The sequence below is a fragment of the Aulostomus chinensis genome, chromosome 23 (assembly GCF_037954235.1).
Source record: "Aulostomus chinensis isolate RoL2024-O1b breed Wild chromosome 23, RoL_Achi_v1.0, whole genome shotgun sequence".
Lineage (NCBI taxonomy): Eukaryota > Metazoa > Chordata > Actinopteri > Syngnathiformes > Aulostomidae > Aulostomus > Aulostomus chinensis.
The window spans coordinates 21,264,725-21,290,590 of record NC_141342.1 but is presented as its reverse complement, the minus strand read 5'-3'; the positions used below and the strand labels follow the sequence as shown (position 1 = coordinate 21,290,590).

The 25,866-nt window shown below is 46.3% G+C and overlaps 5 protein-coding genes and 1 pseudogene across 12 annotated transcripts; 2 read left to right on the top strand and 4 right to left on the bottom strand.

The window, feature by feature from the left end:
• The first annotated feature begins 2,323 nt into the window (after nucleotides 1–2,323).
• On the top strand, nucleotides 2,324–5,368 carry LOC147240052 (uncharacterized). The gene is made up of 6 exons (XM_086195609.1): nucleotides 2,324–2,494; nucleotides 2,690–2,800; nucleotides 3,151–3,849; nucleotides 4,146–4,297; nucleotides 4,377–4,501; nucleotides 5,048–5,368. Exons 1-6 carry the CDS (start codon nucleotides 2,416–2,418, stop codon nucleotides 5,214–5,216), a joined length of 1,335 nt encoding a protein of 444 aa, XP_086051735.1. The 5' UTR covers nucleotides 2,324–2,415; the 3' UTR covers nucleotides 5,217–5,368.
• Nucleotides 5,369–5,444: 76 nt separating this feature from the next.
• LOC147240051 (UDP-glucuronosyltransferase 1A5 pseudogene) lies at nucleotides 5,445–8,888 on the bottom strand (annotated as a pseudogene). Its single transcript, XR_015111425.1, has 2 exons — nucleotides 8,775–8,888; nucleotides 5,445–7,592 (listed from the first exon to the last, which is right to left on the bottom strand). The product of XR_015111425.1 is annotated as a UDP-glucuronosyltransferase 1A5 pseudogene (transcript).
• A 124-nt stretch (nucleotides 8,889–9,012) lies between these two features.
• Nucleotides 9,013–14,988, top strand: LOC147240049 (endonuclease domain-containing 1 protein-like). Of its 5 annotated transcripts, none has more exons than XR_015111429.1 (4): nucleotides 9,013–9,175; nucleotides 9,293–9,804; nucleotides 11,044–12,570; nucleotides 13,135–14,988. XR_015111429.1 is itself a non-coding variant. In XM_086194602.1 (3 exons), the coding sequence occupies exons 2-3, from the start codon at nucleotides 9,532–9,534 to the stop codon at nucleotides 11,659–11,661; spliced, it is 891 nt and encodes a 296-aa protein (XP_086050728.1). In that variant the 5' UTR covers nucleotides 9,013–9,175; nucleotides 9,293–9,531; the 3' UTR covers nucleotides 11,662–14,988. The 5 variants fall into 5 exon arrangements, 1 of the variants encoding a protein (XP_086050728.1); XR_015111428.1 differs by having other exon boundaries at nucleotides 11,044–13,037; XR_015111427.1 differs by having other exon boundaries at nucleotides 11,044–13,046.
• LOC147240050 (DELTA-stichotoxin-Hcr4a-like) lies at nucleotides 12,865–14,969 on the bottom strand. The gene is made up of 3 exons (XM_086194604.1): nucleotides 14,642–14,969; nucleotides 14,417–14,537; nucleotides 12,865–14,317 (listed from the first exon to the last, which is right to left on the bottom strand). The coding sequence occupies exons 2-3, from the start codon at nucleotides 14,518–14,520 to the stop codon at nucleotides 13,864–13,866; spliced, it is 558 nt and encodes a 185-aa protein (XP_086050730.1). The 5' UTR covers nucleotides 14,521–14,537; nucleotides 14,642–14,969; the 3' UTR covers nucleotides 12,865–13,863.
• Nucleotides 14,989–15,350: 362 nt separating the features above from the next.
• Nucleotides 15,351–16,375, bottom strand: LOC147240048 (DELTA-sagatoxin-Srs1a-like). 3 transcript variants are annotated; one of them, XM_086195214.1, is made up of 3 exons: nucleotides 16,241–16,375; nucleotides 15,943–16,057; nucleotides 15,351–15,860 (listed from the first exon to the last, which is right to left on the bottom strand). In XM_086195214.1, exons 2-3 carry the CDS (start codon nucleotides 16,044–16,046, stop codon nucleotides 15,434–15,436), a joined length of 531 nt encoding a protein of 176 aa, XP_086051340.1. In that variant the 5' UTR covers nucleotides 16,047–16,057; nucleotides 16,241–16,375; the 3' UTR covers nucleotides 15,351–15,433. The 3 variants fall into 3 exon arrangements, with proteins under 3 accessions (XP_086051340.1, XP_086051341.1, XP_086051342.1); XM_086195215.1 differs by having other exon boundaries at nucleotides 15,943–16,054; nucleotides 16,241–16,353; XM_086195216.1 differs by having other exon boundaries at nucleotides 15,943–16,104; nucleotides 16,241–16,302.
• Nucleotides 16,376–17,706: 1,331 nt separating this feature from the next.
• plaub (plasminogen activator, urokinase b) lies at nucleotides 17,707–23,817 on the bottom strand. Its single transcript, XM_086194480.1, has 11 exons — nucleotides 23,558–23,817; nucleotides 23,322–23,426; nucleotides 23,097–23,250; nucleotides 22,597–22,694; nucleotides 22,489–22,524; nucleotides 22,169–22,367; nucleotides 21,930–22,081; nucleotides 21,456–21,596; nucleotides 19,059–19,207; nucleotides 18,769–18,977; nucleotides 17,707–18,685 (listed from the first exon to the last, which is right to left on the bottom strand). The coding sequence occupies exons 1-10, from the start codon at nucleotides 23,736–23,738 to the stop codon at nucleotides 18,771–18,773; spliced, it is 1,422 nt and encodes a 473-aa protein (XP_086050606.1). The 5' UTR covers nucleotides 23,739–23,817; the 3' UTR covers nucleotides 17,707–18,685; nucleotides 18,769–18,770.
• Between the last annotated feature and the right edge of the window lie 2,049 nt (nucleotides 23,818–25,866).

The following is a 25,866-nucleotide window of genomic DNA, read 5'->3' as shown; positions in this document are numbered from 1 at the left end:
TTTCCTGCAGTGCCACCTTGCTACTGCGCTCTGCATGTGCATTACTTTACTGAAGTATAAGTACTGCATTGCTGTGTTTCACACAGTGCTGCGGGTTCGGGTGAGGGCTCACAAGGCAGATGGTTGAAACAATGGCGTGTTTCCTTTCACGCAGTTATTGGCGGCAGCGGCGTGTTTGTCAAGGAACGGCCCATCCCAAGGATGACCCCCACACCCCCACACACCCCCAGACAAAGACTATTGTTCCTACTATCTCCCAGGCTGTTGGCACCAGATTTCCTGTTGATGCAAGTTTTGCTTCATCGCTCTGTGACAGACTGAAGGAGCTCCAACGGACCACTAGAGGGCAGCAAGGACACGACAGGATTATATTCTTGATAAAAAGGCCCAAATGTATTGAGTCACAGAAGACAAAGAACTCATCAGATGTGAGAAGCTGGAAGGAGTCACGTTTTTATGACACTAAAAGTATCCGGGCCAGTTTGAAGGAGCTCAGGCAGAACCAATGGAGCACATCCAGGACTTCTTTTCCCCCTTCGACACAGGAAATATCTACTGTTATTATCATGTATGAGGGTTGGAACATGTCAGGTGATTCCAACCAGGGGGAGTGTTGCCTCGTCTTCGAACTCGCCACGAGACTGGGACACTCTCTCCTGCAAAGATGCTCAGCATCTCTGCACGACTTAAAACCTTCTGGCTCAAAGTGGAGGCGATTGTTTGAACAGGTTGCGACTTTGTTCACATGTTACTTTTTACATGCTTGTGCTTTAAACATGTCTCAAGTTCTCCAGCGATCATGCAGTTACACACAAAACACCAACCGAAGGAAGTAAGTGTACGTCTCTGATGTCACGTCTGCAGCACAACCGAAGCTACTGGAAGTTTTACTGCTGCTGTGATACAAGGAGTATCTTCAGAAGTATTTCTCTACATGTCTCTACTTCAAACACATTGGTTTAAGTATCAAAGCACTTCTACAGTTCATCCATGAGTTCATTTTCATCTCGAGCAAAGGCTCAGAAACCAAGGATCCAGTCCGCTCATCGGATCTTCTCATGCAGTGAACTGGTTGTTTCCCAGTTGGGGTTGAATGTGACTGGTGACGTGCTGGTGGCCGCATGAACTTCTTCTCACCTTCTCTGAAGTGTCAAAGCTCCCAGAACCTCTTCATGAACTCTGTAGGTGAGATCTCCTCCTCCCAGGGGCCCACAGGCCCCGGGACCATTGTTCACCGCCAGATAAGGAGAGGTCGGCCTGAATGCTCCGTTAGGGTTTTTATTTGAGGTAAATCTGCAAGGGGGGGGGGGGGGTGAAGGGACTTTAAATGAGCTGAAGCTTCAACAACTCAGCACTTCACTTTTGTCCTCTGAGAAAAAAACGACTGTCTTTCAAGAGATTTGAGCCGAGTTTGACCACCTGGACAGGCTGGACGTGACGGTCGGTGAGGTGAGTCGTGAGGACGGCTGCCGTCTCCTGGGTTTGACTGCTCTGTGGACTGACGATCAACGTAAAAAGAGCTAAGTAATAACAACAAAAACCCCAGTATAAAGTTAGTAGCAAGCTGATGTGTCTGGGCTAATAAACTGCAGTCCAGTGAAGCTTATAATTACTGCTTCATTAGACGAAGGTAGCGTTGGATTTATCTTTTCAAATCGTTGGATTGTGACTCCTTTTGATCCGTAGCAAAGGATCTCATTGTCCTCTGAGTTTCAAAATCAGCCAAGCAGAGGTGTACCATAGTGCAGCTGAAGTAGAGCACTGCAGTACAAGTACTTCACCTGACTGTGCAAATTACAACCAGATTACTTCGTCTCAGTATCACAAACAAACCCAGCTGGCATTCAGTGCTGTCACATGATTGGAGGCTGTGATACCAACAGCATCACTGCAAAATATGGTTTTGGGTTTGTGTTTTTAATTCAGCGAAATGTCAAACGTCCAAATCTTAAAGTTTATACGGCGTTAACGTTCGTAATTAATCGGCTGGTTTTACATCCAAAAATGGGAGCCAATTTACATTTCACTGAAAACAAATGTCTGTACACACACACACACACACACACATCAAAAGTACTTTGCAGAAACAGACAATACCATCACTTTTCTCTGGCGTCTCAAACACCTGCACACTTGATGAAACGTTTGAAACGCGACAGGAAAACCACACAGAAGCAGCTCACATTAGCACCTAGGAGCTGTTTTGATCTGCGTGTTTGATGTCTAGACAGCCTGTGAGGTATTTATGATGTCATACGTGTGGTGAGCCGGTCACAGAGGCGCTAGTCGACCTCGAAGAACAGTTCCATCCATGTCCCTTCAACTGGAGGCTCTTTGTTTCACAGCTCACGCACCCGTCGGCAGGTTCTAGGACGATATAAAAGTCTGCTCCTGGCTGAAGCTCCTGCAGGTGAGATGGTCGGACATCAGAGGCTCCCGTGGACCGACAGCTCAACTCCAGTCGCCATGACAACCAAGCAGGAGCAGGAAGAAGGTAGGCCATTCAAGAGTTTTGCAATGCATCCTTGACCATAAAAAAACCCAGTGATGCAGTTAAACCTGTAATCGTGATTACACTTCATCTCTCGTAGAAACAGTCGGTTGTTGCATGAATCAAATTCTTCCCTGGTTCCAATGACAACGTTGGTTCAGACGCTAACATGAATGCATTTGTTGGTTTTATCATCAGGTCGTGTCAGGACCAGACAGGAAGTGACCCGTCATCCCTCGTGTCAGCTGGTCAGTCTGTCGACACTTTGCGTTCTGCTGCTCGTGACCTGCGTCGCACTTTCCATCTTGTGTGAGTGTGCAGAAGCTCGCAGCTCACTCGATGAGCTTAGCTTAGCTTAGTTTAGCATGATGCTGTTAAACTTCAAACATCTGAGCACCACTTTGTTTGAACCTCACTCATTAGCGTGTTGTGTAATCATCCACAGATTCACACAGAAATGCAAAAACTACAATCACTAATTTTGAGGGAATTCTAGGCGATGAGCTTGCGTTGTCTACGTTAGCTGAGTGTTAACATGTCAGGCGCCAGTTCACGAACACGTACGCACCCGGGCAGCACTTACGGTTAGCATAAATTAGCATAGCTCATAATTCATAATCACATTTGGATGACGCATCCTGAGAATGATGATTTTTCAGACAACAACGAGTCCGACAGCCAGCGGCGATGGAGGAACCTCCTTTCTGACTACCGCAACATCAGCGACAGCTACGTCTCTCTTTCTAAAACAAACAAAGTCCTGACCCGAGACAACGAGGAGCTGAAGAAGCAGAGCGGCCGGCTGGAAGAGCAGACCCAGCTCCTCAACGCCACCTCAGCTGAGCTCAGGTCCATGAACCTTGCTCTGACAGTGGAAAGAAGCCGAATGATGGAGCAAATTGTGAATTTAACATCTGTAAATGAACAAATCTTGCAAGAACACGATCGGCTGGTCCAGAGTGCATCTGAGCAGGAGGAGGAGAGGTTCAACATGTCTGAAACCATCAAACATCTGGTCAACACCAACGCCCGGCTGGAGGAGGAGAGGGAGCATCTCTCAGAGGTGGACAGCCTTCTGAGGGACGAGATCTTTCAGGTGAAGGAGAAGAATCAAGAACTCCTGGAGGTCAACAGCGAGTTTCAGAGAGAAATCGATGGTGAGAGAGCAGCCGTAGCAGAGCTTCAGGATCAAAACCAGAACCTAAGCGCGACACTGAGAAAAGAGAGGCTGGAGGCAGCGGAGCTGGAGAGAAGCAGGAGGAGGCAGATGGAGCGGATGGCTGCAGATCTGCACTCGGTGAACGAGACCTACGGCTCTCTGGACCTGTACTGTCCTGTGGTCCATCACGAGACTAAAGGTACATCCGCATTTTATAGCAGCTTGAACCTTTTGGTGAGGGGTTGAGCACATTTGACAGTTGTGGGGTGATATTTTGTCTGTAATGTTCAACGAATTTTTGTAGCATATCATGAAACACCAAGACAAGATAAAGTAATGTCTTTAAAATGATGCACAAGAGATCTGGAACACTGACTGCAGCTGCTCCTGGATCATGTGACCTAGAATGGAGAGATGAGATGGTTGAGAGGATGGATCATCCTGAGGTTGAGTCAGAGGAACTTGCAGGACTGACAGGGAACGTCTCTATCACAGAGCGGATTTGCAGAACATGCGACCGAGGCTGGAGATTGTTCCAGATGAAATGCTACCACTTCTCCACGCGAGCGCTCACCTGGCGCTCCAGCAGAGCCTGGTGCCGGACACAAGGGGGCGACCTGCTCATCATTAACAGCGAGCCAGAACAGGTGAGGAACTGCAGGACCGGACCAGCGGCCCACAGAGGTCATCTTGTAGCCGTCACTCCATCTGTCTGTCTCTTCGTAGAAGTTTGTTTTTGAAAGCAGCCGAACCGTGGAGGGGGGCGGCAGGCTGTGGGTCGGCATGACGGACATGGAAGTGGAGGGTGACTGGCGCTGGGTGGACGGCAGCGCGGTGGCTTCAGATGAGCAGTAAGTCCAACCCCGCCACACTGGTGCCACACGGACTTGTTTGTGTTTGCAGCCTCTGCCAGGCTCGAGAATGTTCTGGTTTAGCGTAACTGCAGGAGACCACGTGTTGTTATGTCCAGTCGACAGAATGTAAGAGAAGTTCAACAAACTTTGAAGAATAAATTCAGGAAATCCAGTCGAGGTGTTGAAGTGTTAAGTTGGAATACTGAGGTGAGCTGCCTGAAGGTAGACAGTGTAGATCAGGGGTCTAACTGGTCCAGTAAGGGCCGGTGTGGCTGCAGGTTTTCATTCCAACCAAGCAAAAGCAACACCTGATTCTACTTAAATCAACTAAGCTGTGTCCTCACAGCTCATTTGTTGCATCAGGTGTTGCTTTTGCTTGGTTGGAATGAAAACCTGCAGCCACACCGGCCCTTACTGGACCAGTCTGGACACCCCTGGTGTAGATGCATGTCTGGACAACACACTTCTGTACAAATAGTCGAGCAACTGCAAACAGAGGTTCATAAAGCAGCGCCAAGGTTCTATAACTCAGCGGTTCTGTAGGTACTGGCTGAGCCGCCCAGGGATGAGCACTGAGCCTGATGACTGGAAGCAGGACGACCCGCTCGGAGAAGACTGCGGACACATCGACACGTCAGAAAACCCTCTCAGGTCCTGGATGGACGGCTCCTGCATGGTTGCTTATCGATGGATTTGTGAAAAGAACATGTAAAATGTCCGAGAACATTTTTTATGTGCTGTAAATATATCAACAAATGAGTTCAAGCTGATAGGCACTCCACGGAATCATGGATGTCAGAGACGTGCTTGAATTTCACTTGTTGATGGTGTGAAATTTCATGTTGCCTTTCAGAAATAAAACGTTCGTAGTCCTGAGACACCTCCATTTCTTTGCTGCAGGAAAAAAGGAACCAGCCAAACAATTTGTTATTTAACTCTTTTATTTTCATTCACAGTTGATTTGAATGATTACTGGTTTATTAAACCTTTGGGATGCCAGGAAGATTTGTTTGTCAATCAAATGATCAATTGGGATTCATTGACAAGCTTGAAGCTTCGTTTACCTCGAAGCCTGAAATTGGCCAGAAAAAAAAAATTCCTGCCACAAAATATAACTTGTTCCAATGTCTAAACTGACTTTGTTGAGGGAGCAAGTTATACCTCATGGCCTTGGTGTGTATATTTTTTTTCTCTCTCTCTTCTCTTTGCCAAAAACAGCAAAAAGTCTTTTAATGGCAACTTTAGGGCTCCATAATTTACTGCTGTGTTACATCAACCGTTAAGCCGTAGGTTCTTGGAGCCGCGCGTTTTAGCAGTGTAACAGCAGCACCAACTTTGCTAGGTTAATTATAAATGCTTGTCTATGGTGCAGGTCATGTGATCAGACTATGGTGTAGGACCATGTAGAACCAAGACATGCCTATAAAACAAGAGGATATCCCCTGTGTTGTCCTTTAACACGAGGAGCCAAAAACTACTCCTGCTTGGGTTTGGTCCTCTTGCACAGTCGGAAGCATAGAAACCATATTGATCCCCAAACAGCAGCTGCCACAGTCAGCAACACTGCTAACAAAAAGCATACAACATCCACAGAATGGTAGGTGAACCACGACATCTTATAAGACTCCGTGCGTAGGTGTGGCGCTCCTTTGTGCCGTATAATAAACTCAATCCAGTACAGGGCAGTGTCCAGAGGATGCATCGGTTTATCTCGATGGAGAGCAGAGAGACGCCTCATGTTACTTCCGTAGGCCGGATTGTGAAGAACTTCTTGTATTGCTGCTAGAAAGTTGTGGCTGGTGAGTTGTGTCGCCTGTACCACTTTGGCGGCTCCCCGTACTTCCAGTCTAAGGACATTCTCAAACTGGTCAAACAGCAGAGGAATGCCTATGATTGGCACTCCGTGGTAAATGGACTCATAGATCCCGTTCGTACCCCCGTGAGCTACAAAGGCTTTAATCTTCGGGTGACCTAGGAGGTCGTTCTGTGGGATCCATTTCATAATTAGGGTGTTGTTGCCCAAATTTTTGGGGCGCTCTCCGACATGTCTCCATATGACCTTTTGAGGAATTTGCGCAAAAGCAGCAGCGATTTCTGACGTAATTTCCTCAGGAAGGCCTTTGACCAGAGTACCAAGCGACATGAGGATGAATCCTTCCTCCCCTGAACTTTGGATGAACTCCTCCAGCTCTGGGGATAAAGGCACCGGGGGCTTGCACTGGAATCCACCGATGTAGACCATGTTTGGCATGGTGGGCCTGGGGAACTCAAAGACAAAGTCCACCCTCATCAGCCAGATGTCTGCTCCTTGTAGGAGATGATAAAAGTTTACATCTGAACCAAAATATCGGTCTACCAGTCGATCATAATGAGGGCAAACAATAAATTTGTCAATGTAGATGTTCAGAAAGTAATGGAATGTGTTCTTGACCCTCTCCCCAAAGGTCATCTTATCTGACACGGTACATCCAGACGTTGGAACATAGGAAGTTGGCGATGGAGCAACCACAAAATGCCCCTCTCCACTGGTGAGCCATCTCACGTTGAACACAGTTGGCAGCTTCAGCTCATGGGCCACCAGGACCCCGACAGGCAATCCGGGGTCCAAAAGAACCATGTCGAACTGAGTGTCACGAATACTCTGCAGTAGAGTCTTGTTCTCAAATATTTCTACCCCCAGCAGGCTGGCCTGTTGGTGCAGTTTTGACAAAGCACCAAGCATGTCCCAGTAAAATTTCACAAAGCCGATTAGAGAGGAACCCTCTTTCTGGATTGCCAGCATTCGCACCAGGAAGTTCACAAAGAAGTCCTGCTGCTCTGTGCTGATAGGCTCCGGTAGGGTGACCGTGATGGAATGGTAATGTGCTGCGTGTTCCTTGATGTACCAGCTAGTGCTTGTGCGGACCACGGTGACCTTGTGACCCCTGTCATGGAGGCCCTGGATCAGAAGGTTCATGTTGACCCAGTGGCTGCCATCTACTGGGAACACCAGAATCTTTCCAGCCTGGACGCCGGGACTTGACGGGAGGGAAGCACTCAGCACCAGAAGCAGAAGAGGAACTCCTGGGATGCTCCCCATGGATGAACTCTGAGCAAAGGACCACAGATGTTAATTTCTCTAGTGAGCCACACTTACATAACACATTTTCTTAAATTGATCTACTATGGTAGAACTACATTTCATGCTTGACATTTACTACCTCAACTGCCAACCAGGTACAACAAGGCTAATTGTTATGCTGTTAGCAAGCTAATGTAGCTTGGAGCTATATTACTAGTTATGCTAGTAGCAAGCAAATTTTGCTTGGAGCTATATTACTTGTTATGCTAGTAGCAAGCTAATGTAGCTTGGAGCTATATTACTTGTTATGCTAGTAGCAAGCTAATGTTGCTTGGAGCTATATTACTTGTTATGCTAGTAGCAAGCTAATGTAGCTTGGAGCTGTATTACTTGTTATGCTCGGAGCAAGCTAATGTAGTTTGGAGCTATATTACTAGTTATGCTAGTAGCAAGCAAATTTTGCTTGGAGCTATATTACTTGTTATGCTAGTAGCAAGCTAATGTAGCTTGGAGCTATATTACTTGTTATGCTAGTAGCAAGCTAATGTAGCTTGGAGCTATATTACTTGTTATGCTAGTAGCAAGCTAATATAGCTTGAAGCAGGAAGTCTCATGCAAACATGAGCAGCAGCTATGGAGGTCAAGCAGCCTCAAGTTCTTATCCCATCGACTGACGCTGACTCAAGTGACGCCAATTGAAGGGGTGGATGATATCACTCACAGCTCCCTCTGGAGTCCAAATAGATTTAAACAACTTCTTTTTAGGTGTGCAGGAACCACAAGTGTGGGTTGACTTTAGTTATATCCGAATACATCTAAAAACACATTCCCTACATGACTTCAAATGCAAAGTCAGATCTGTGGTTTGGATTTAGAGGAAGCCAGGGGGGCTCCAGGGTCTCAACAAAAACAATGACGTTACCCCAAAGAGCCAAAGTTCAGCGGACTTTTACCGATGAACTTCTGGTGTAGCTATGCTCTCTAACCACATCCTCTACTTTGCACTCTGGGAGGATAAAAACACTTTCAGTTCATAACATAGAGACCAAAAGACTCAAGTGTCATTTCTGCTTGTTTATTTGTTGAGAGTCAAAAGAGGAACACCTTATCGCTGACCTGCAGACATCAACAAGAATGTTAGCAAGTTACTGAGTGCGGTAGTGAACCAGTCCCACCAAGCCTTTCTATTGACTGTAGCAAAGGTCTTACCTGAAATCCCTGCAGCAGTGGAGAAATGCACTTTGAGCTCTCTCTGCAAGCCCAGCTCTAGCATGGATAAGAATCCACTCCCAAACCGTTCACTGTGTTATATAAGGAAGTGTGTGTGTGTGTGTGTGTGTGTGTGTGTGTGGGGGGGGGGGGGGGGTGGCAAATGAATTTCTCATGTTTGTGTGTGTGGTTTGCAGGGGAGGAGAAACAAGCAGCTCTCCACCTATCCCTGCGCTGCATGCACAAGGAAAATGGGCACCAACGTGAACAAAAAGCCCCCAAAGAAGCTTTTTATTCTCAGAGTAAAAAGTTTCCAACAACTTGGACTGATTAACAAGTACCATGAGGGTCGTGCAGAACAACTGGGGTCAACAGAAACCAACTGTAACCTGACCCATGCTGTATGTTTAGGTTTTCCTTTGTTACAATGCTCTCGATTTTATATATGAACTCTGTTTGTACATGCTCACGTTTCTTCATGCTGGGTTTTATCCCACGTGTGTGATTTTCTCTTGCAGGAGGAAGAGTTTATCTTTTCCTGAGGAATATCCTGAGGTGCAACAATCAGGTCTCTTTTCTGTAGAGAAAAAAAAGAGAAAGAAAAATGCAACCGATGAAGAAAACACTTCTGCTTTCACTAAGTCATGTGATGCTGAATCAGGAAGAACTGTGAACCTTGTCCGAGGTTAACAGACGGGTGGTCCGTCCAGCAAACATCGCACTGCTGGAGTTCACCTCGCACTTGTTCTCACTAAAGATGTCACATTTCTGTACTGTGGTGCTCTGGGCTGCAGGGTGGTGCTGCCTTTGTGCTGCTGATGTGGGGGACTTCACCTCATGCCTGCACTTCTTCTACAGGTCTTGGCCTCCTAAAGGTCTTGCTGGGACTCCTATTTGCCAGCGTTACAAAAACCAGTATCGATTCGCCTCGTTGTACAGTCGACCTAGCCGCTCACCGTGGTTCTCGGCGTATTTGTTCACTTTGCCGACAGGAAAGAGACCCACAGCATCCTGGAAGTTTGAGCCTCAGGTGAGAATCTTTCGTTATGAGGTGGCATTGTGTCACAAGAGTTGTGCTCAGGTCCAATTTATCTAAGCTGTGCAGTTCATTTAAACTGAAATAGCACATTCGGTGTCACTGGAGGTTAAATGCTTGAAACTGATGCTCTAGCCTGAGAGCAATCATTTCACACAGCGACAACCAAATGAGATGTTTTCTGACAGAGAAAATGAGGAAGTGGGAACCACTCACAGAGAACTAAATTGTGTGTTCAGATTGTCTCTAATCTCCACTGTTCGCAGTTTAATTTGCCCTTTAATGGAAGATGGAAAACGGCAATCAAATGCATGAATTCATATTTTATTTATCGTCTACTCAATACGGGCCACTGACAAATGGGGGAAAAAAATCCTTGAAAGTGGGATTGTGTCGTAAATGCACAAAGAAAATGAATCTTTCTTAGTTCCTCACCTCACAGGTAGCATGAGAACAGATCCACGTTATTTCTTGAGGAGCATTTTGAGAAAGTGTCATAGTTTGAAAATATATCTGACATGAAGAAAGTTATCAAATTCATTCAGAATGTATGTTATCAAAAATAATAAATATGAAGGTTTCTATTCAGATTATTTAGCAAGTCAGGTCAACTCTGAAGCACAGGACGAAGCGGCCATCAGTACAGCACGTTTTTGGCAGGTTGTTTTGAGGTTTTGCATGACTTAATTCTGTCATGGTCCTTGTCTTGATTTCCTGTTTTATTTTGTAGTTAGTGTCCCATCTTCCTGCTCCCTGCTGTGATTACCTCATGATGGCACCACCTGTCTCATTTCCTCACGTTTTTAACCTCAGTGTTTCCCGCTGTCTCTTGTCGGTTCATTGTCATCGTCTCTGTCATTCTCCGTGTCGTGTTCCCTGCTCTGCCCTGTGGTTTCCTGTAAGTCCTTGGTTGTCAGTCTTTCATCGAGCTTCTTTTCATCGGCACTCTGATTCCGAGCACGTCCAGGACTGAGGCCTGTTGACCCTTTCAGTTACTAGTTTCTGTTTTTCCTTCCTTTGGACTTTGGACCTTTTTTTGTAGCTTCCAGGGTGAACTATTCCTCAGATTTATCTTACAGTAAGTAAATCATGGTGATCTAGAAGTAGAGCTGCAGCCTCACAGAGCTGCTAAACTGTTTCCACATCGTCATCCAGTGTCAAATCGGCACCTCTGACCTACTGAATGTACAGCAAGACATGTCATCAGCTCTGTTTCCTGTCCCCCTCCACCAGCTGGCCTACCCCAGAGCTGATGGCAACATGATCCGCTTCCCTCCAGGCCCTCCAGACCAGAACGTGGTGGAGAGTCAAGCAGTGGAGCTGGACTACATCAACTCCACTTACTCGCGAGGCCACCTGAACCCCAGTCTTCACCACGAGATCCACGAAGACCGCTCTGCCACCTTTACCCTCACTAATGTGGTTCCCCAGAAGGCCGGTTCTAATGACGGACCTTGGGAGTTCCTGGAGCAGACGGTCAACAAAACCTTAGCGGCCTACTGTCTTGGAGAGGCTTATATCGTAACTGGCATCATTCCTTACCAGACAGGCGAGCACTGGCTGAGGAATCGCGTGGCCGTTCCTGAGTACATGTGGTCCGCTTACTGCTGTCCAAACTACAACCAGAGCCTTCCAGACGAGCTGAAGGACTCTTTCCCAACGTACGCTGCCATCGGCCGCAATGACCGCAACAGCACTGAGGAGATCGTCCCTGTTGACATGACAGCGCCAAAGCAGTTCAGGGGATACGACGTGAGGCGAATGTCTCTGGCAACTCTTGAGATGTACCTGAAGAGCCGCTACAGCTCTGTAATCAGCGTTTTCTATGAGCAGTGTTCTGGATCGGACTGATCGGGACCAGATGGACCCGCTCTGACTAAGATGTCTACACAGCTAGAAATTTTTCATTCCAAGGACAATCTGGAACCTCTGGAGTGAAGGATGTCGTCTTGTAATGCCCTCAAAATGTCACAATGTGGAGTTCTTACAAGGTTAAGGGCAGCTTATTTCGTCAATCTCTAGGGAACATTTTAAGGGGACTTATAGCACGTACCCTTAAGCTCGTTCATGGAAGCTTGCAGTTATGTGACTGCATAGAAGATTAGAAATAATAACGTTGCTATTTGTTGGTCCTCTGGAGGTTCCTGTACAGTCCCTTCAGGTTCTGCAAATCTTCTAGTAACATAATGAAAGTACTTGAGGGAAAATCCATTATGTATCCCCCTAAACTCCTGAATGTTCCTTAAACGTCTGCCCAACAACGTCCTCAAGAGCTCCACATTGAAACTTCCTGGAAATCTTCTGGGAATGTATAGAGACCTAGAGAGACTATCCCATTTCTCATGACCCCTGAAATAATCCCAGAACCCGCTGTATGTTCTCTGAACGTCTGTAAAAAATGTACTCCTTAAGGAATAATGGGAACACAAGTCCTGTGCACTGGTGGGGATGGTCTCAGAACATTCTGGGAACATATCGTTTCTTACTGGGGAACTGTTTCCTGTTGAAAAAGTATCAAAAGGAAATTTTTGATGTGACCTACAGAAACCTTACATTCAAGTAGACATCATTGTGAAGTTGCAACATGGCCATAAAATAACCAAAATGGAACGTTCTCTTGTGCAGTCATGTAGGGAACACTGCAGGGAATGTTGTCACCGAAAGAATATGTCTGAAGCATATGTTCTGTAAAGGCTCCGGACGTTTGTCACCTTCAGAGAACATCAAGAACGTCCCCTCTTACCAGGGCAGTGGTCCACGGTCCGTACAAACGTGTTCAACTGTTAGATGACAAAATATTATGATTCAAAGTATTCATGCAACATGCTAAGAGTGTAAAGATGAGTCGATCCTCCTGGGTTAACAGTGGTTTCTTAGCTACGTCGTAGCAGCAACACTAATGAAAATGAGACGACTCCAGCAGATAAAACTCACCATTTTTCAGGTTCTTGTTTTTAATCTGTGCAAAACTGACCTGGTGTTTACAATGCAATGACTTTTCATCCTGTTGCTAATATTTATGCTAAGCTAAGCTAACCATGGGCTTGCAGGGCAGAGTACATAAGTTACTGTAAGTTCCTTTTTTTTGTCTCTCGAAGAGTCAAACTGTTCCATTTGTTTTCTTTCAAGGACAGAAGTTTTTCCTCCAGTTGACGACAGATTTGTTTTCTTTCAAGGACAGAAGTTTTTCCTCCAGTTGACGACAGACAACTCAAAATCCCAGAAAAGTGATCAATGTTTGTGGTTTAAGATCTGAAATGATCATTTACAAATATGTGCTGATGTAATGGTTCTCATGTGTTTGACAAAGTGAATTCTCTGCAGGATATCAGAAGTTTGGGTATTGAATACAAGTACCACTAGGTGGCAGCCTTGTGTGAAACACGTGTGAGTGAGGTGTCCTTGAAGAGACCGGAAGGGTTCTGTTGTCATCTGCCTCCCAGGTACGTCTCATCAGTTCCTTGTTGCCCTCAGCTGGTGATTCACTAAATGATCCTTCATCAAATTAATTTATTCAGTTATGCAGAAAACATTCTTCAGTTTAGTACCTATACAAAGTTGCAGGACCTTTAGTTTTTCTTCCATAAATTACTGAAGAATGGACAAAAATTACAAACAAGCATTCACCCAAAAAATATAGAAGTTGGAAATTTGCAAAAAGTAAAACCTTGCAACAAATTTCTTTATGCATTAATTGATATTTTTGATGTTCAGATCAATGATACTGGAGCTTGTGATCAGATGCTATTGAAAAACACTTGGTATTCAGAAAAACTTTTGGCGAGAATTCATTTGTGGGTAAAAGTCGATTCCTTACAAAATTTACAAAAGTCAGAACACGCAGAACCCAAGACAACCATGTATTTGCAGGTCCAGTGAGAACTACCTCCTCAAATATGAAGTTGTTCCACGAGTTGGACCAGACAGTCCTGAAACTTTTTCAAGATGTTTTTTTCTTTGCAATGAAGAGACAGATTTCAGGCTTGGATTTATTTGGTGAACAAATGAAACAACGCACAGGTGCGTCTATCAGGTTTCTGGAACATTAACAGCTCAGCTGGACAACTGGTGCGGCATCGCAGAGAAGACTTTGTCCCACACCTCCACTTTCATCATGGCCCTGCCCATCGGGGACATGGTAGCCTTGATGTCCAGGTTCTTGCCCTCAAATGTGAGACAGTTGCCGGTGGACTTGGCCCGGATGAAGCCCTCCTGATCCTTATTGTAGTACATCTCTTTGTAGAGACTCGAATCGGTTTCTTTGTCCTGACCGTAGATGCCCAAGGCCATCCAGTTCTCGTACATGTTATAGTCGTAGGGCACAGAGAACATTAAGACTAGTTTCTCACGGGCACTGTTGCTATGCCTTTCAAAAAGGTCGTAGGACAGGACGCCCACAGCGCCGGAGGTTTTGCCGCTGGATTTGGTGAAGTTGCATACCTCGGTTTTCATAGGGCGCACGGTGGGTTGGGGTGGGCTGTGGCAGTTGCCACTGTCCAGGAAGACCCTTTTTCACACAGACAGAAAACAAAGAGGATTTAAAAGTTAAACTCAATGCTGTTTTGCAGGTAACAGCTTACAGCCCCCTGACGTCTGGTGCGCTTACTTGGGGTCGAGGAGGCAGTAGCTGCTGGTGACGTTGCTGATCTCAATGGTGACATTTCTCCTGCTCTTCAGGTTAGCAGCCAAAGCCTCTGCTGATTCGCTCATGATGCCGCAGATAAAGGCTGCGACAGAACATGCGAGCGTCAACCGCAGGTCTGTTCAAGGCTTCCTTCTTACGAACTGAAGGATATTCAATCCAGCAATACAAAGGAATGAAGCGGCTTACCTGTCCGGACCACAGGTGAGTTGCTCGCTCAGGCAAAGCCAGATTCAAATAGCTTTTCTATTCCTTGGATGAGTCTATTTGGGGAATGTTTGCCGTCTGAATTCCTCCCAAAACTGTCTCCACCCACCCCACACACCTTGACACCGTTTTTCTCTCAGGTGTTGGACTCGTGTGTTTCCAGAGGCATGAAGAAGACAGGGTGTAGCCCACGAAAAACAACAAATCCCTTGTTTTGTTTTCAGACGGCAGTTCGTTTCGTCAAGCAACAAACTGGTTGAGCTTTCTGTGACTGGGTCTCACACCTCGCTGTCTACTTACTCAACGCACCGCCTTTGTCTTGTGACAGCTGCTGGTTTTTTGTTTTTTTTTTGGTGGTGGGGTGGGGTGGGGGGGGGGGGCTGGAGAGCAGGAAATACCCATTCAAAGGATTCTGTAGATTCCAACAAACGCAGAACCAGAGAGCTACCGAGAGCACATTCCTCTGCCTGGGCTAAGTCAGCCAGTACGAAAAAAATGCTATTTTATTTAATTTTTTTAAATTGACCCTCAACAAAATTGAATGTATTCATCCTTGGCCGTTGCTACACCCCTCCACCAAGTTGAGCAAAAATCATGTTTTTTTATGACCCCCGAGGCACAGACTGCTTGAAGACGTAACACTGATCATTTCAAGGTGCTGCAAAAAGATGGCAAAGACAGGAAATGCTTTTTGTTGTTGCTTTTATTCATTCAGTGTATTAATACATGACATGTACACGCTGTGTCACCTCACTGCGATGGCAGCAGGCTCCATCAGCCCATCCTGTCGTACACCTCCAGTTTAACAATAGCCTTGCCCTCATCCGACATGCAGCCCCTCACCTCCACCATCCTCCCCTTGTACAGCAGCCCCGAGCCGTCAGCCTCGTGGCGCGCAAAGTTGGTAAAATCCTTCTCGTGGTACATTAATTTATACAGCTTTTCATCACAGACCCTCGTGTGCTCAAAGATGCCCACGCCCAGCCAGTTCTTGTAGAAGTTATAGTCAAAGGGCACAGAGAACATGATGGCGATGATCTCGTTGCAGTGGCGCCGGGACATGTTGAACAGCTCGTAGGTCAAGACGCCCACGGCGCCGGATGCTGTGTTGTCATCTTTGGTGAAAGAACACACCTCGGTCTTGTTGACACGTACGGTCGGCTGTGGCGGGCTGAAGGTAAAGCCGCTTTCCATGTAAACCCTGAAGGGAAGGAGAAGAAGGAGGAATGTTAATGCATCCAAGCACGTCAGGCTCCTCGATCTGTCAGAGAAGACGTCCATACTTTGGGTTGTGGAGACAGAAGGCACTGCTGACATTGGTGATCTCGATGGTGCAGTTGCGGTTGGTGGTGAGGGTGACGGAGTGAGCTTCTGCTGTCCCGTGCATGGTGGTCGCTGCTGGCAATGACCCAGGAAAGAGCAGGAAGCCAGGTTGAAACAGTTGTCTTACAGAAGTGAGGACGAAAAGAGACAACGACAAGCAACAGTGCATCCAACACTGAATCCTGCAGCCAGACGTTTGTCAAAATCATTCAAGCCTGGAATGGATAAGACACACAAATCTGGAATGAATGCACTCACTTGGTTGTATGTCACACACACAGGATGGCGGCGAGTCCTCTGAGAACAGGTTGATGCTTAGTTGGGAGACGAGTGTGAGGTCACGCCCTCCCACACGGTCACACCTCAGTCAGGATGTTAGCGAGGGTGTGACGGCTACCATCTGAGGACGCCGTCCCCAGACGGGCGTGTTCTGTTTCAGGGAACTGTTCAACTGTCTGATAAGAACATCTTTGACACTTAGGAACAACAAAAAGCTCTCAATTTATTCTCTGTATGCTGCTCCTTTTATTTTGTGCACGTGTTTTTTCTTTATTACTGAATATTAGTGGTTTAATTTTTTTTGTTTTAGTGGTTCCTAATCAGTTCTATTTTTGATACATTTTGTAGATTGTCCTTACACCAAAGCTGAATGACATAGCTGAGAGATTTGATACGCAAATTAATAAAGATTTTAGTAATTATTATTATGAACAATGAGCAACTATTCAACTGCCCTGCTGTGCCACTCATAACATGGATACATTTATGTTTTTATAATTTTTAATGACAGTTATACTTAGTTACACCACAAAATATTTTTTTTAAGAAAATAAAAGCTAGACGACACAAAGCAAATAAACTATAAAGCCAAAATCTATAAGACACATGATGACCACTTGAGCTGAGTTATAAGAGTGCACCAGTTAGCCCGTTAGCTAGCATGCAAACTAGCTCAGAGAGCTAACGTTACGGTTAGCCGACCACCTGCCGCTAAGAACATCGGCTAGCATTCTTTGAGTCACACCAGAACTAAACTCTGAATCACAGTAACAATAAAGTAGAGCCAACATTCTATGTTAGAACATTGTCTTCACTGATATTCCACATTCTCTGATTTTCATCTGCGCCAACACAACTGTCAATTCTGCTTTTTTCTTCTGCCTAGTGGAGAAGAGTAGAACTTGGCACCAATGCACCTCTGACTGCTTAGTGAGTAGAACAGAAGTTCTTCTCTTGGGGGTTCTTAGATGAGGTGTAGGGGTCCTTGTGACAGGGTTGAGAAATGTCTCTGCTTGAGTGTTCAGTACTGATGACTCTTTAGTGTGTGGGTGGAAAACTACTCCCAGGAGTCCACAAACACAATCAGAAGCAAACATCAACGCAACTGTTTTGCTGCATGAAATACTTGAATAACAGGTGAGATTTCAGGTGAGTGGCAGCCACGCCCCTCTGGAGCCCAAACTTCCCTGACTGGTTCGTATGAAAGAGCATTTTGTGAGAGTCTCCAGTAAATCATAATTTAATCTTTATATACACAGTCAGTTGCTCTGCTGACGCTTTACCAAGTCACGTGAAGATGAGTTGAGTTGGGTTGGAACAAACTGGTCTTTATGGTCGTTTTGGTGGACCAGTGTGAAACCCACAAACGTGGACGGCAATTCACAGCACAAAGAGCATCCAGTAGAACAAAATACAAATCCACAAATAATCAAGACTCTATTTGACTGCTTTATCTGTTTTATTAGGCATTTAAAGTCTTCCGTATCACAAACAGCTCAGTCGCACAATTTCATTCAGACATCGTTCCAGCTTGATGGTGAAGCGTGAGCGGCATTTGCCTGCTCGTGTGTAAATCCTGCCAAAACCAGACGCTGGTGTTTCAGATGTACCAGCTCGACGCAGGTCCAGGCAAGTCCGACATAACAGAAACATAATCGCGATCATCTGAAGATGATTAGAACAAACATCCATCAGCAGCTTGTCGAGTGACGCCATCACTCATGAAGTCGTTTTTGTCCCACATGGAGGACGCAGCAGGATTATACTTCATAATCATTATAGTCGCAATGGAAGGAGGAAGGCCACACATCCTCATTCCTGCAAGCCGTAACTGAGTCCGAACACAAAGATAATTCTTCAAATGTTCCTGCTCTTAGATGATAGCACCACCTGGTGGTGAAGTCAAGGAAATACTATATACGTGTGTGTGTGAGAGAAGTGGTTACATGGTTGCAGAGATAATTACACGAATGGGTAGCCTGGTGAAGTACTACTACCTTTCAAGTACGCACTAATATGAGTTTTAAGCTCACAAAGATGTTTTTTTCCCCCTCCTGCATGGCATCACAGCTGCCACAGCTCCAGATTTGGTCTGACACCAGCCTAATTTTTCATCCAGGTGAAGAAGATGATGCAATTTCCACTTTCACCACTAGAGGTCACTGGATCCCACACACTGTCTTTAAACAGAGCAGCAGCGCATACTGTATGTACAAAGCAAAGTACAAACAAGTATTTTCAGGCCTGTGAACAAAGCAACAACTCTTTACAGGCTACAGTGAGCAAATGTTAGCTTCCCTTTAGGAATGTTTAGCAGCCGGTTTCCCCGGTGCAGGTTCTCCAGCAGCAGAGGCAGGAACCCTGCTGTTCTTTCAGCAGGAGAGAAAACCAGGGCTCCTCCAGCAGGGACGATCGCTGCCTTCCCTTGAAGGCAAATAGCAAAATGAGAACGTGCAATAATGTAAAAAGATGAGTCTCAATGTGAAAACAGACAAAACGGCACAAACCATCATGGCTCTGGTCTCTCCTGAGCGAAGAGGGTCCCGGCAGCGATGGACTGCAGCCCCGTCTTCTCTTCTATCCACTGGTTGTAATTGGTCACTTTGGTGTAAACGCCAGGTCGGCGCTCCCTCGCACAGCCGTCACCCCAACTCACCACCCCGAAGAGGAAGAGCCTGTTGTTGGCCTCGCACACCAGCGGCCCCCCCGAGTCTCCCTGGGAGGAGGAGAGTGGCGGCACTGAGGTTCATCAGCAAACTCCGGAGACGGAAGATCGAGTCCGGACTTGTAAAAATACCTGACAAGCATCCTGACTCCAGTCGGGACGACCGGCACAGAACATGTTGTCACTGATCATCTTTCCGTAGTAATCCTCTCTCCGACACACAGCGTCAGCGATCAGATTCACCTGAGCCTCGCGGAGATACTGGGAGTTCAACCACGAACCTGAGAACCAGACAGAACGAGAACAGAGCTGACAGACGCATCGCTCCAAAAACGTCTGAGGGTTTCAACACAAATTAGGAAACTGCAGTAGACACGAAAATAGAAGGACGGTGGATTTGAACGACCCGTGGAAGCCCGGAGAGACGCGGGACGGACGCGTGGTGCAGCGAGTAGCCAGCAGAGGGCAGCGGAGAGCCTCGCTGCTGCTGATCTGCTGCCAATTAAGAGATTTAATTAAGAGTTAAGAGATTTTTGACCTTTAAGAAATGTGGATTCATTCATTCAAACATGTTCCAAAGTCTATTTGAAAAATAGATGTTTAAAAGGCCCGGTGCTGCCAAAACTGACGTGTGCAGTTAATTCAGATCATTTAACTGCAGAAATGAATACAGATTTAAAATCAACATGCAGTGCAAAGTTATTAGTTTTATTTTGGTGATGCAGCTGTTAAGGTTTTGTGTTTGAGAGGAAACAAGAAGGTGAGTATGATGTGAGTATGGAGTGTATACAAGTATGACGGAAGTATGAAGTGTGTACAAGTATGACGGAAGTATGAAGTGTGTACAAGTATGACGGAAGTATGAAGTGTATACAAGTATGACGGAAGTATGGAGTGTATACAAGTATGACGGAAGTATGAAGTGTGTACAAGTATGACGGAAGTATGAAGTGTGTACAAGTATGACGGAAGTATGAAGTGTGTACAAGTATGACGGAAGTATGAAGTGTATACAAGTATGACGGAAGTATGAAGTGTATACAACTATGACGGAAGTATGAAGTGTGTACAAGTATGACGGAAGTATGAAGTGTATACAAGTATGACGGAAGTATGAAGTGTATACAACTATGACGGAAGTATGAAGTGTGTACAAGTATGACGAACTATGAAGTGTGTACAAGTATGACGGAAGTATGAAGTGTGTACAAGTATGATGGAAGTATGAAGTGTGTACAAGTATGATGGAAGTATGAAGTGTATACAAGTATGACGGAAGTATGGAGTGTATACAAGTATGACGGAAGTATGAAGTGTGTACAAGTATGACGGAAGTATGAAGTGTGTACAAGTATGATGGAAGTATGAAGTGTATACAAGTATGACGGAAGTATGGAGTGTATACAAGTATGACGGAAGTATGAAGTGTGTACAAGTATGACGGAAGTATGAAGTGTGTACAAGTATGATGGAAGTATGAAGTGTGTACAAGTATGACGGAAGTATGAAGTGTGTACAAGTATGACGGAAGTATGAAGTGTATACAAGTATGACGGAAGTATGAAGTGTATACAACTATGACGGAAGTATGAAGTGTGTACAAGTATGACGGAAGTATGAAGTGTATACAAGTATGACGGAAGTATGAAGTGTATACAACTATGACGGAAGTATGAAGTGTGTACAAGTATGACGAACTATGAAGTGTGTACAAGTATGACGGAAGTATGAAGTGTGTACAAGTATGACGGAAGTATTAAGTGTATACAAGTTCAAAGTATAAAGTTTCTACATGTATGAAGTATAAAGTGTCTACATGTATGAAGTATAAAGTTTCTACATGTATGAAGTATTAAGTGTCTACATGTATGAAGCTGGAGAGCTGAGGATGACATCATGACATTCATGGTACAACATGTTTCTCAGTTGTTACGCAACAGTTGAGGTGCAAAACTAATTATTCTGTTGTGGTAATTGTGTGTGTGCATGTGTGTGCGCGTGTGTGTGTGCGTGTGTGTGTGTGTGTGTGTGTGAGAGAGAAAAGGAGGAAGTGTTTGTTTTCATTGCTCTTCATTACATAACAGCTTCACTCCATCATTACTTCACGAGGCTCTGCAGGGCGGCGGCGTCCTGATTTTTATTCCTTTGATGTGACGTAACCACATTTAAATCCCAGCAGCTAAATATTAGATACCTATTGATTGACTGATTGATTGATTGATTGATTGATTGATTGGGGAAGTGATGCCTCTAAAATGAAAGTGGCCATGGTTACCAGGGAAACCTGGTGGGAATTTCTTCAGATTTGGCACAAAACTCCACTGGGACTCGTGGATGAACTTTGACGGTTTCGGTGGTCAAAGGTCGAGGTCGCTCTTAATTCCTGCCTCCCTTTTTCCTTCCCTTCCATCAGTTTCTCCGTGAACGTAACCACCCTCAGAATCTGAGTACTCATACTAGGCTTTGACACTTTTGCTGCAGTTGTGAGTTTGTGGTTGAATGTCTCCAGCCATTGCCCTCTGTCCTCACCTTGTCTCTCTTTCCCGTATCCAGCGATGTCACAGGTGACGCCTGGCTGGAGGGTCTGCTGTGGCGGTGGGAGGCAGACCGTCTTCACCCAGTCGCTCTCCTGGGCACACCGGCCATCCTTGGCCTTCAGCTTCATCAGAGCTGCCAGACAACAACCAGTCACAAACAGCGGCTCCTCAGGACTCTTTTCCACCGCTACATGCACAGCATATTTAGCTTAATTGCGCCCGATAGCTACCAGCTACCAGCTACTAGCTACCAGCTACGCGCGAGTTAGCTTGTTTTAGCTCAAATCAAACAGTGTACTGATCCGGACAAAGGCGTGGATTCAACTCAACGACCTGGAGCGTTTGTGATCTGGCGTTTCTGAACAGTTGTGTTGTTGTTGTTTGCCGTCAGTCACCGTTAGCTTCAAGCTAAACCCGCATTCTGGAAAGGAGTGAACATAAGGAAGGTTCCTCCACCTGTACGTACCGATGTCATTGTTGTAGTTCCCCTCGGTGTTGGTGTACTCGTGGTGGATGATGATCTCCTCCACCCTAAAGGTTTGCTCCGCCGTGGGGTCGGTCTCATTCAGAGAGTTCTTGCCCAGTGCCACTGAGAGGCGGCGGGTTTTCGTGGAGGAACTGGAAGACATGTGAGGAACATTCTGATCAGGGTGTTGCTCTTTCACCATCTGCTGGTTCCGGTAAGTAAGTGATCTCATGTTCTACCCGTCCGGGAAGCAGTGGGCAGCTGTGAGGACCCAGCAGCTGGAGATTAAACTCCCCCCACAGCGGAACACCATCTCCTTTGATTTGCTGCGCCTAAATATGGCTGCAACCCACGGATGGGATTCCACGGTGGCCACTTCCCCGCCCACGATCTTCAACATCTTTCTCCTGGTTTGGAGGCCACATGTAGACTCAAGAGCTGGGGGGGGGGGGGGGGGGGCATGTTACAACAGACCAGGTAAGACATTTGATGGGGGGGGGGGGCATGTTACAACAGACCAGGAAAGACATTTGATGAGGTGAGGAAGAGGCGTGCTTACCTGGCTCGCTGGGCTCAGGTGAAGGCAGGGCTGGAACTACAAGAACACAACTTTATTTACACTGATGAAAAGAGGGAACGTTCCTGAGGATTCAGAGGCTGGACTCACGGGGTTGATGGCCACAGCGGGGAATGTCACAGTACTCCCAGACCAGCTGCTGGTCCTTCCAAACGTAACACCACGGTCGGCGTTTGTACAGCAGGTTTCTGTAGAGGACAAACATTTAATCCTTCAAACTGTATTTTGTAGGCAGACACTAAGCTAAGCTCAGCTACAAAGGAAATATTTGGGACAGTTTTGATGTTGTTAGCCGTCAGTCTCCATGAGCTTCACGCTAAATGTACTGGCTGGTTCTTCCTGGTCACAAAGAAGTGAAGCAGGAGGGAAAAAGTGAGCCCTAAGGACAAGTATTTGTGATACTTTTGAAGTATAACTTTAAGTTGCATACAGTTTTCTTTGGCAGCAAAAGAGTTCTCATTCCTGCTTCACGCTTTAACATGCGGTCTTCACGCGTCAGCAGGTGTCTCATTGACTCGTTTAACAAACAAAAGAGCAGAATTTCCAGGCTGAATGAATACTTATTGCTACTGAATGCTCAGACGATCGACCTGCAGTAGTTGTGTTTCCCAGCGTTGATGTCTGAAGCCAAGTACCGCATCCTGGACTCAAAATCCCACTCCTCACAAGTCCGGCCGCTCTCTGACCTGGACTCAGAGCCTCTGTAGTACAACCCAACGCCCTCGTAGCAGTGCAGGCTGGTCCCTGAACCAAGAGTAGTGATTAACGAGTGTGTAAGAGTTGAATGTGAACGGCTTTGCAGTTTCACGTCTCACCTTTTTCACAGCGTTTGCCCTCAAAACCATCAGGGCACAAACAAAACATGTGTTGACCGGTGGTCAGGGACGGGACCGAGGTGCCGCCGTTCAGGCAGATTCCACCTAACAAACCCAACAATTCGCTCAGTAACCCAGCTCATCTCCAGTGACGAAGCCGTCAGAAGAACAGTTTGCTGCCTAAGAGCATGTGTGGAGATCAGGATAAAAACGCTGTGGAAGTTAGAGTTCCTCACCTGAGTTGGAGAAGGACAACGAGGAGGAAACCGAAAGTCTCAGCCTGCCTCTTTCCCTGGATGAGCCCCTCAGTCTCACTGCTCTGCTGGCGGTTGTCAGGATGACCAGCACGCAGGTGAAAACGCAGAAGGTCCTCATGGCTAAACCCTTGTCCAGCGCCCTGGTGGAGCCAAATAGCATGAACGAGCTCACAGAGAAGAGTAGCTGGAGTCCTCGTAGGGTTTCTGTTAAATCCTGTAGAGGCGGCGTGTGTGTGTGTGTGTGTGTGTGTGTGTGTGTATGTGTGTGTGTCATGGGGTGGGGTGGGGGGGGCGTTGTTTGCAGGGCGAACACATGAGTCAGAACTTGAATTCCCAGGAATAAGATGGAAAACTTTGGTATGTTGGTATTTGAACCTGCAGCTGGTGGATGTCAAACTCCGGAATCAAAGGCATTGGGATCAACGATTAAATAGATCCCTCCAAACGTGTCTGAACAGCAGGATCCTGCAGGATGTTGCTGAGATGCATCCAGCAGGATTGGCAACCGGCTGCAGGGGATTTTTGGTGAGTTTTATCTCAACACAAGCAGCCCTTCGTTCAACCATCAACAGCACAAGACTCAACACGTACAGATTTTTTAGCAGCCGTCATTATTCCAGAATCCGACAGAGAAAGAGAGCGACTCCTTCCCAGCGAGGATGAGTTGCTTCACTTGAGTGTGCTAGCATGCGGCGCTCGACCCAGACGGGTTCGACGTGTTTATGGGTCACTCATCGTTCCGCTGGATTAACGAGATGCAGATTAAACTGGATGATGACTGTGGCAGTTTGTGTGTTTTTGGACAGATTAGCCGTTGTGAGCCGTCCTTCTCCGTTAGCTTCAAGCTAAATATACGTGGCTGGCTCTTCCTGCATTGTGGAGTCACTAAGAAGGGATGAAAAGAGCAAAAAAATTTGTTTTTATGAACTGAAAACACCTTTTAGTGAGTACTTAAAAGAATAAATACACTTTATGGGTGAAGCGTGGGGAGCTATTAAATTGTACTTCTGTGGACAAATAAGTGAAGTGAGCAGGTGGGAGCAGGTTTGATCAGGTGGGAGCAGGTTTGATCAGGTGGGATAGGTGTGATCAGGTTGGAGCAGGTGGGATAGGTGTGATCAGGTTGGAGCAGGTGGGAGCAGGTGTGGTCAGGTGGGAGCAGGTTTGATCAGGTGTGATCAGGTTTGATCAGGTGGGAGCAGGTGTGATCAGGTGGGAGCAGTTGTGGTCAGGTTGGAGCAGGTGTGATCAGGTGGGAGCAGGTGTGATCAGGTGGGAGCAGTTGTGGTCAGGTTGGAGCAGGTGTGGTCAGGTGGGAGCAGGTTTGATCAGGTGTGATCAGGTTGGAGCAGGTGTGATCAGGTGGGAGCAGGTGTGATCAGGTGGGAGCAGGTTTGATCAGGTGGGAGCAGGTGTGATCAGGTGGGATAGGTGTGATCAGTTTGGAGCAGGTGGGAGCAGGTTTGATCAGGTGGGAGCAGGTGTGATCAGGTGGGAGCAGGTTGGAGCAGGTTTGATCAGGTGGGAGCAAATGGGAGCAGGTGGGAGCAGGTATGATCAGGTGGGAGCAGGTGAGAGGGTGTGTCTGGGGTCATGAACACCCACCTGGTTCGTGTGGGGGTTGTGGCTCAAAGACTAACCATCGTCGTCTTTTGTTTCCGTGACACATTTGTGTTCTGCCTCGTGTTTCTGGTGTGTAATCACATGGATCCTGTTCTCATTGCTGTATCACAGCAGATCGTCAGTCATTCGGCCACTGCATGGTGAATCAGCCCAGGTTTACTCCTCTACCCAGCCACGCCCTGAGGAACACCCAGACTGGCTGGGAACTGGTCAGCGGTGTGACCAGTTGTAACTCTGGTGCAATTTTGAGGGGTTCCTGTGCCAGAACTGCATTTCTACAACCTTTGTAGTTAATTAGTAAGAATAAGATGGTTTTGTGACCTTGATGTGATGTCACTGATACTAATGATTCCAAATGATCTCAATCAGACTTTTAATTAATGACAACGAGTGTTGCTGGTTCCTGTTTACATTTCTATAAAATATTGTTTTCCTGCGTTGTCTGAACTCCTCCTCTGTATGGTGGCCCCTGAGGGTCACAGAGTCTCAATGGACTTGAGGAAGTGATATTAAATATTTTGTGTATTTTGTTTACCTGATTTGTGATTTATTTATTTTTGGATGAAAGCGGGAAATTAAAAGGATGCGTTCAGTGTCGATGGTGAGGAGGATGATGAGGATGAAGACCAGCTTTCAACCCTTCATCCCCATCATGAAAGCGTGAG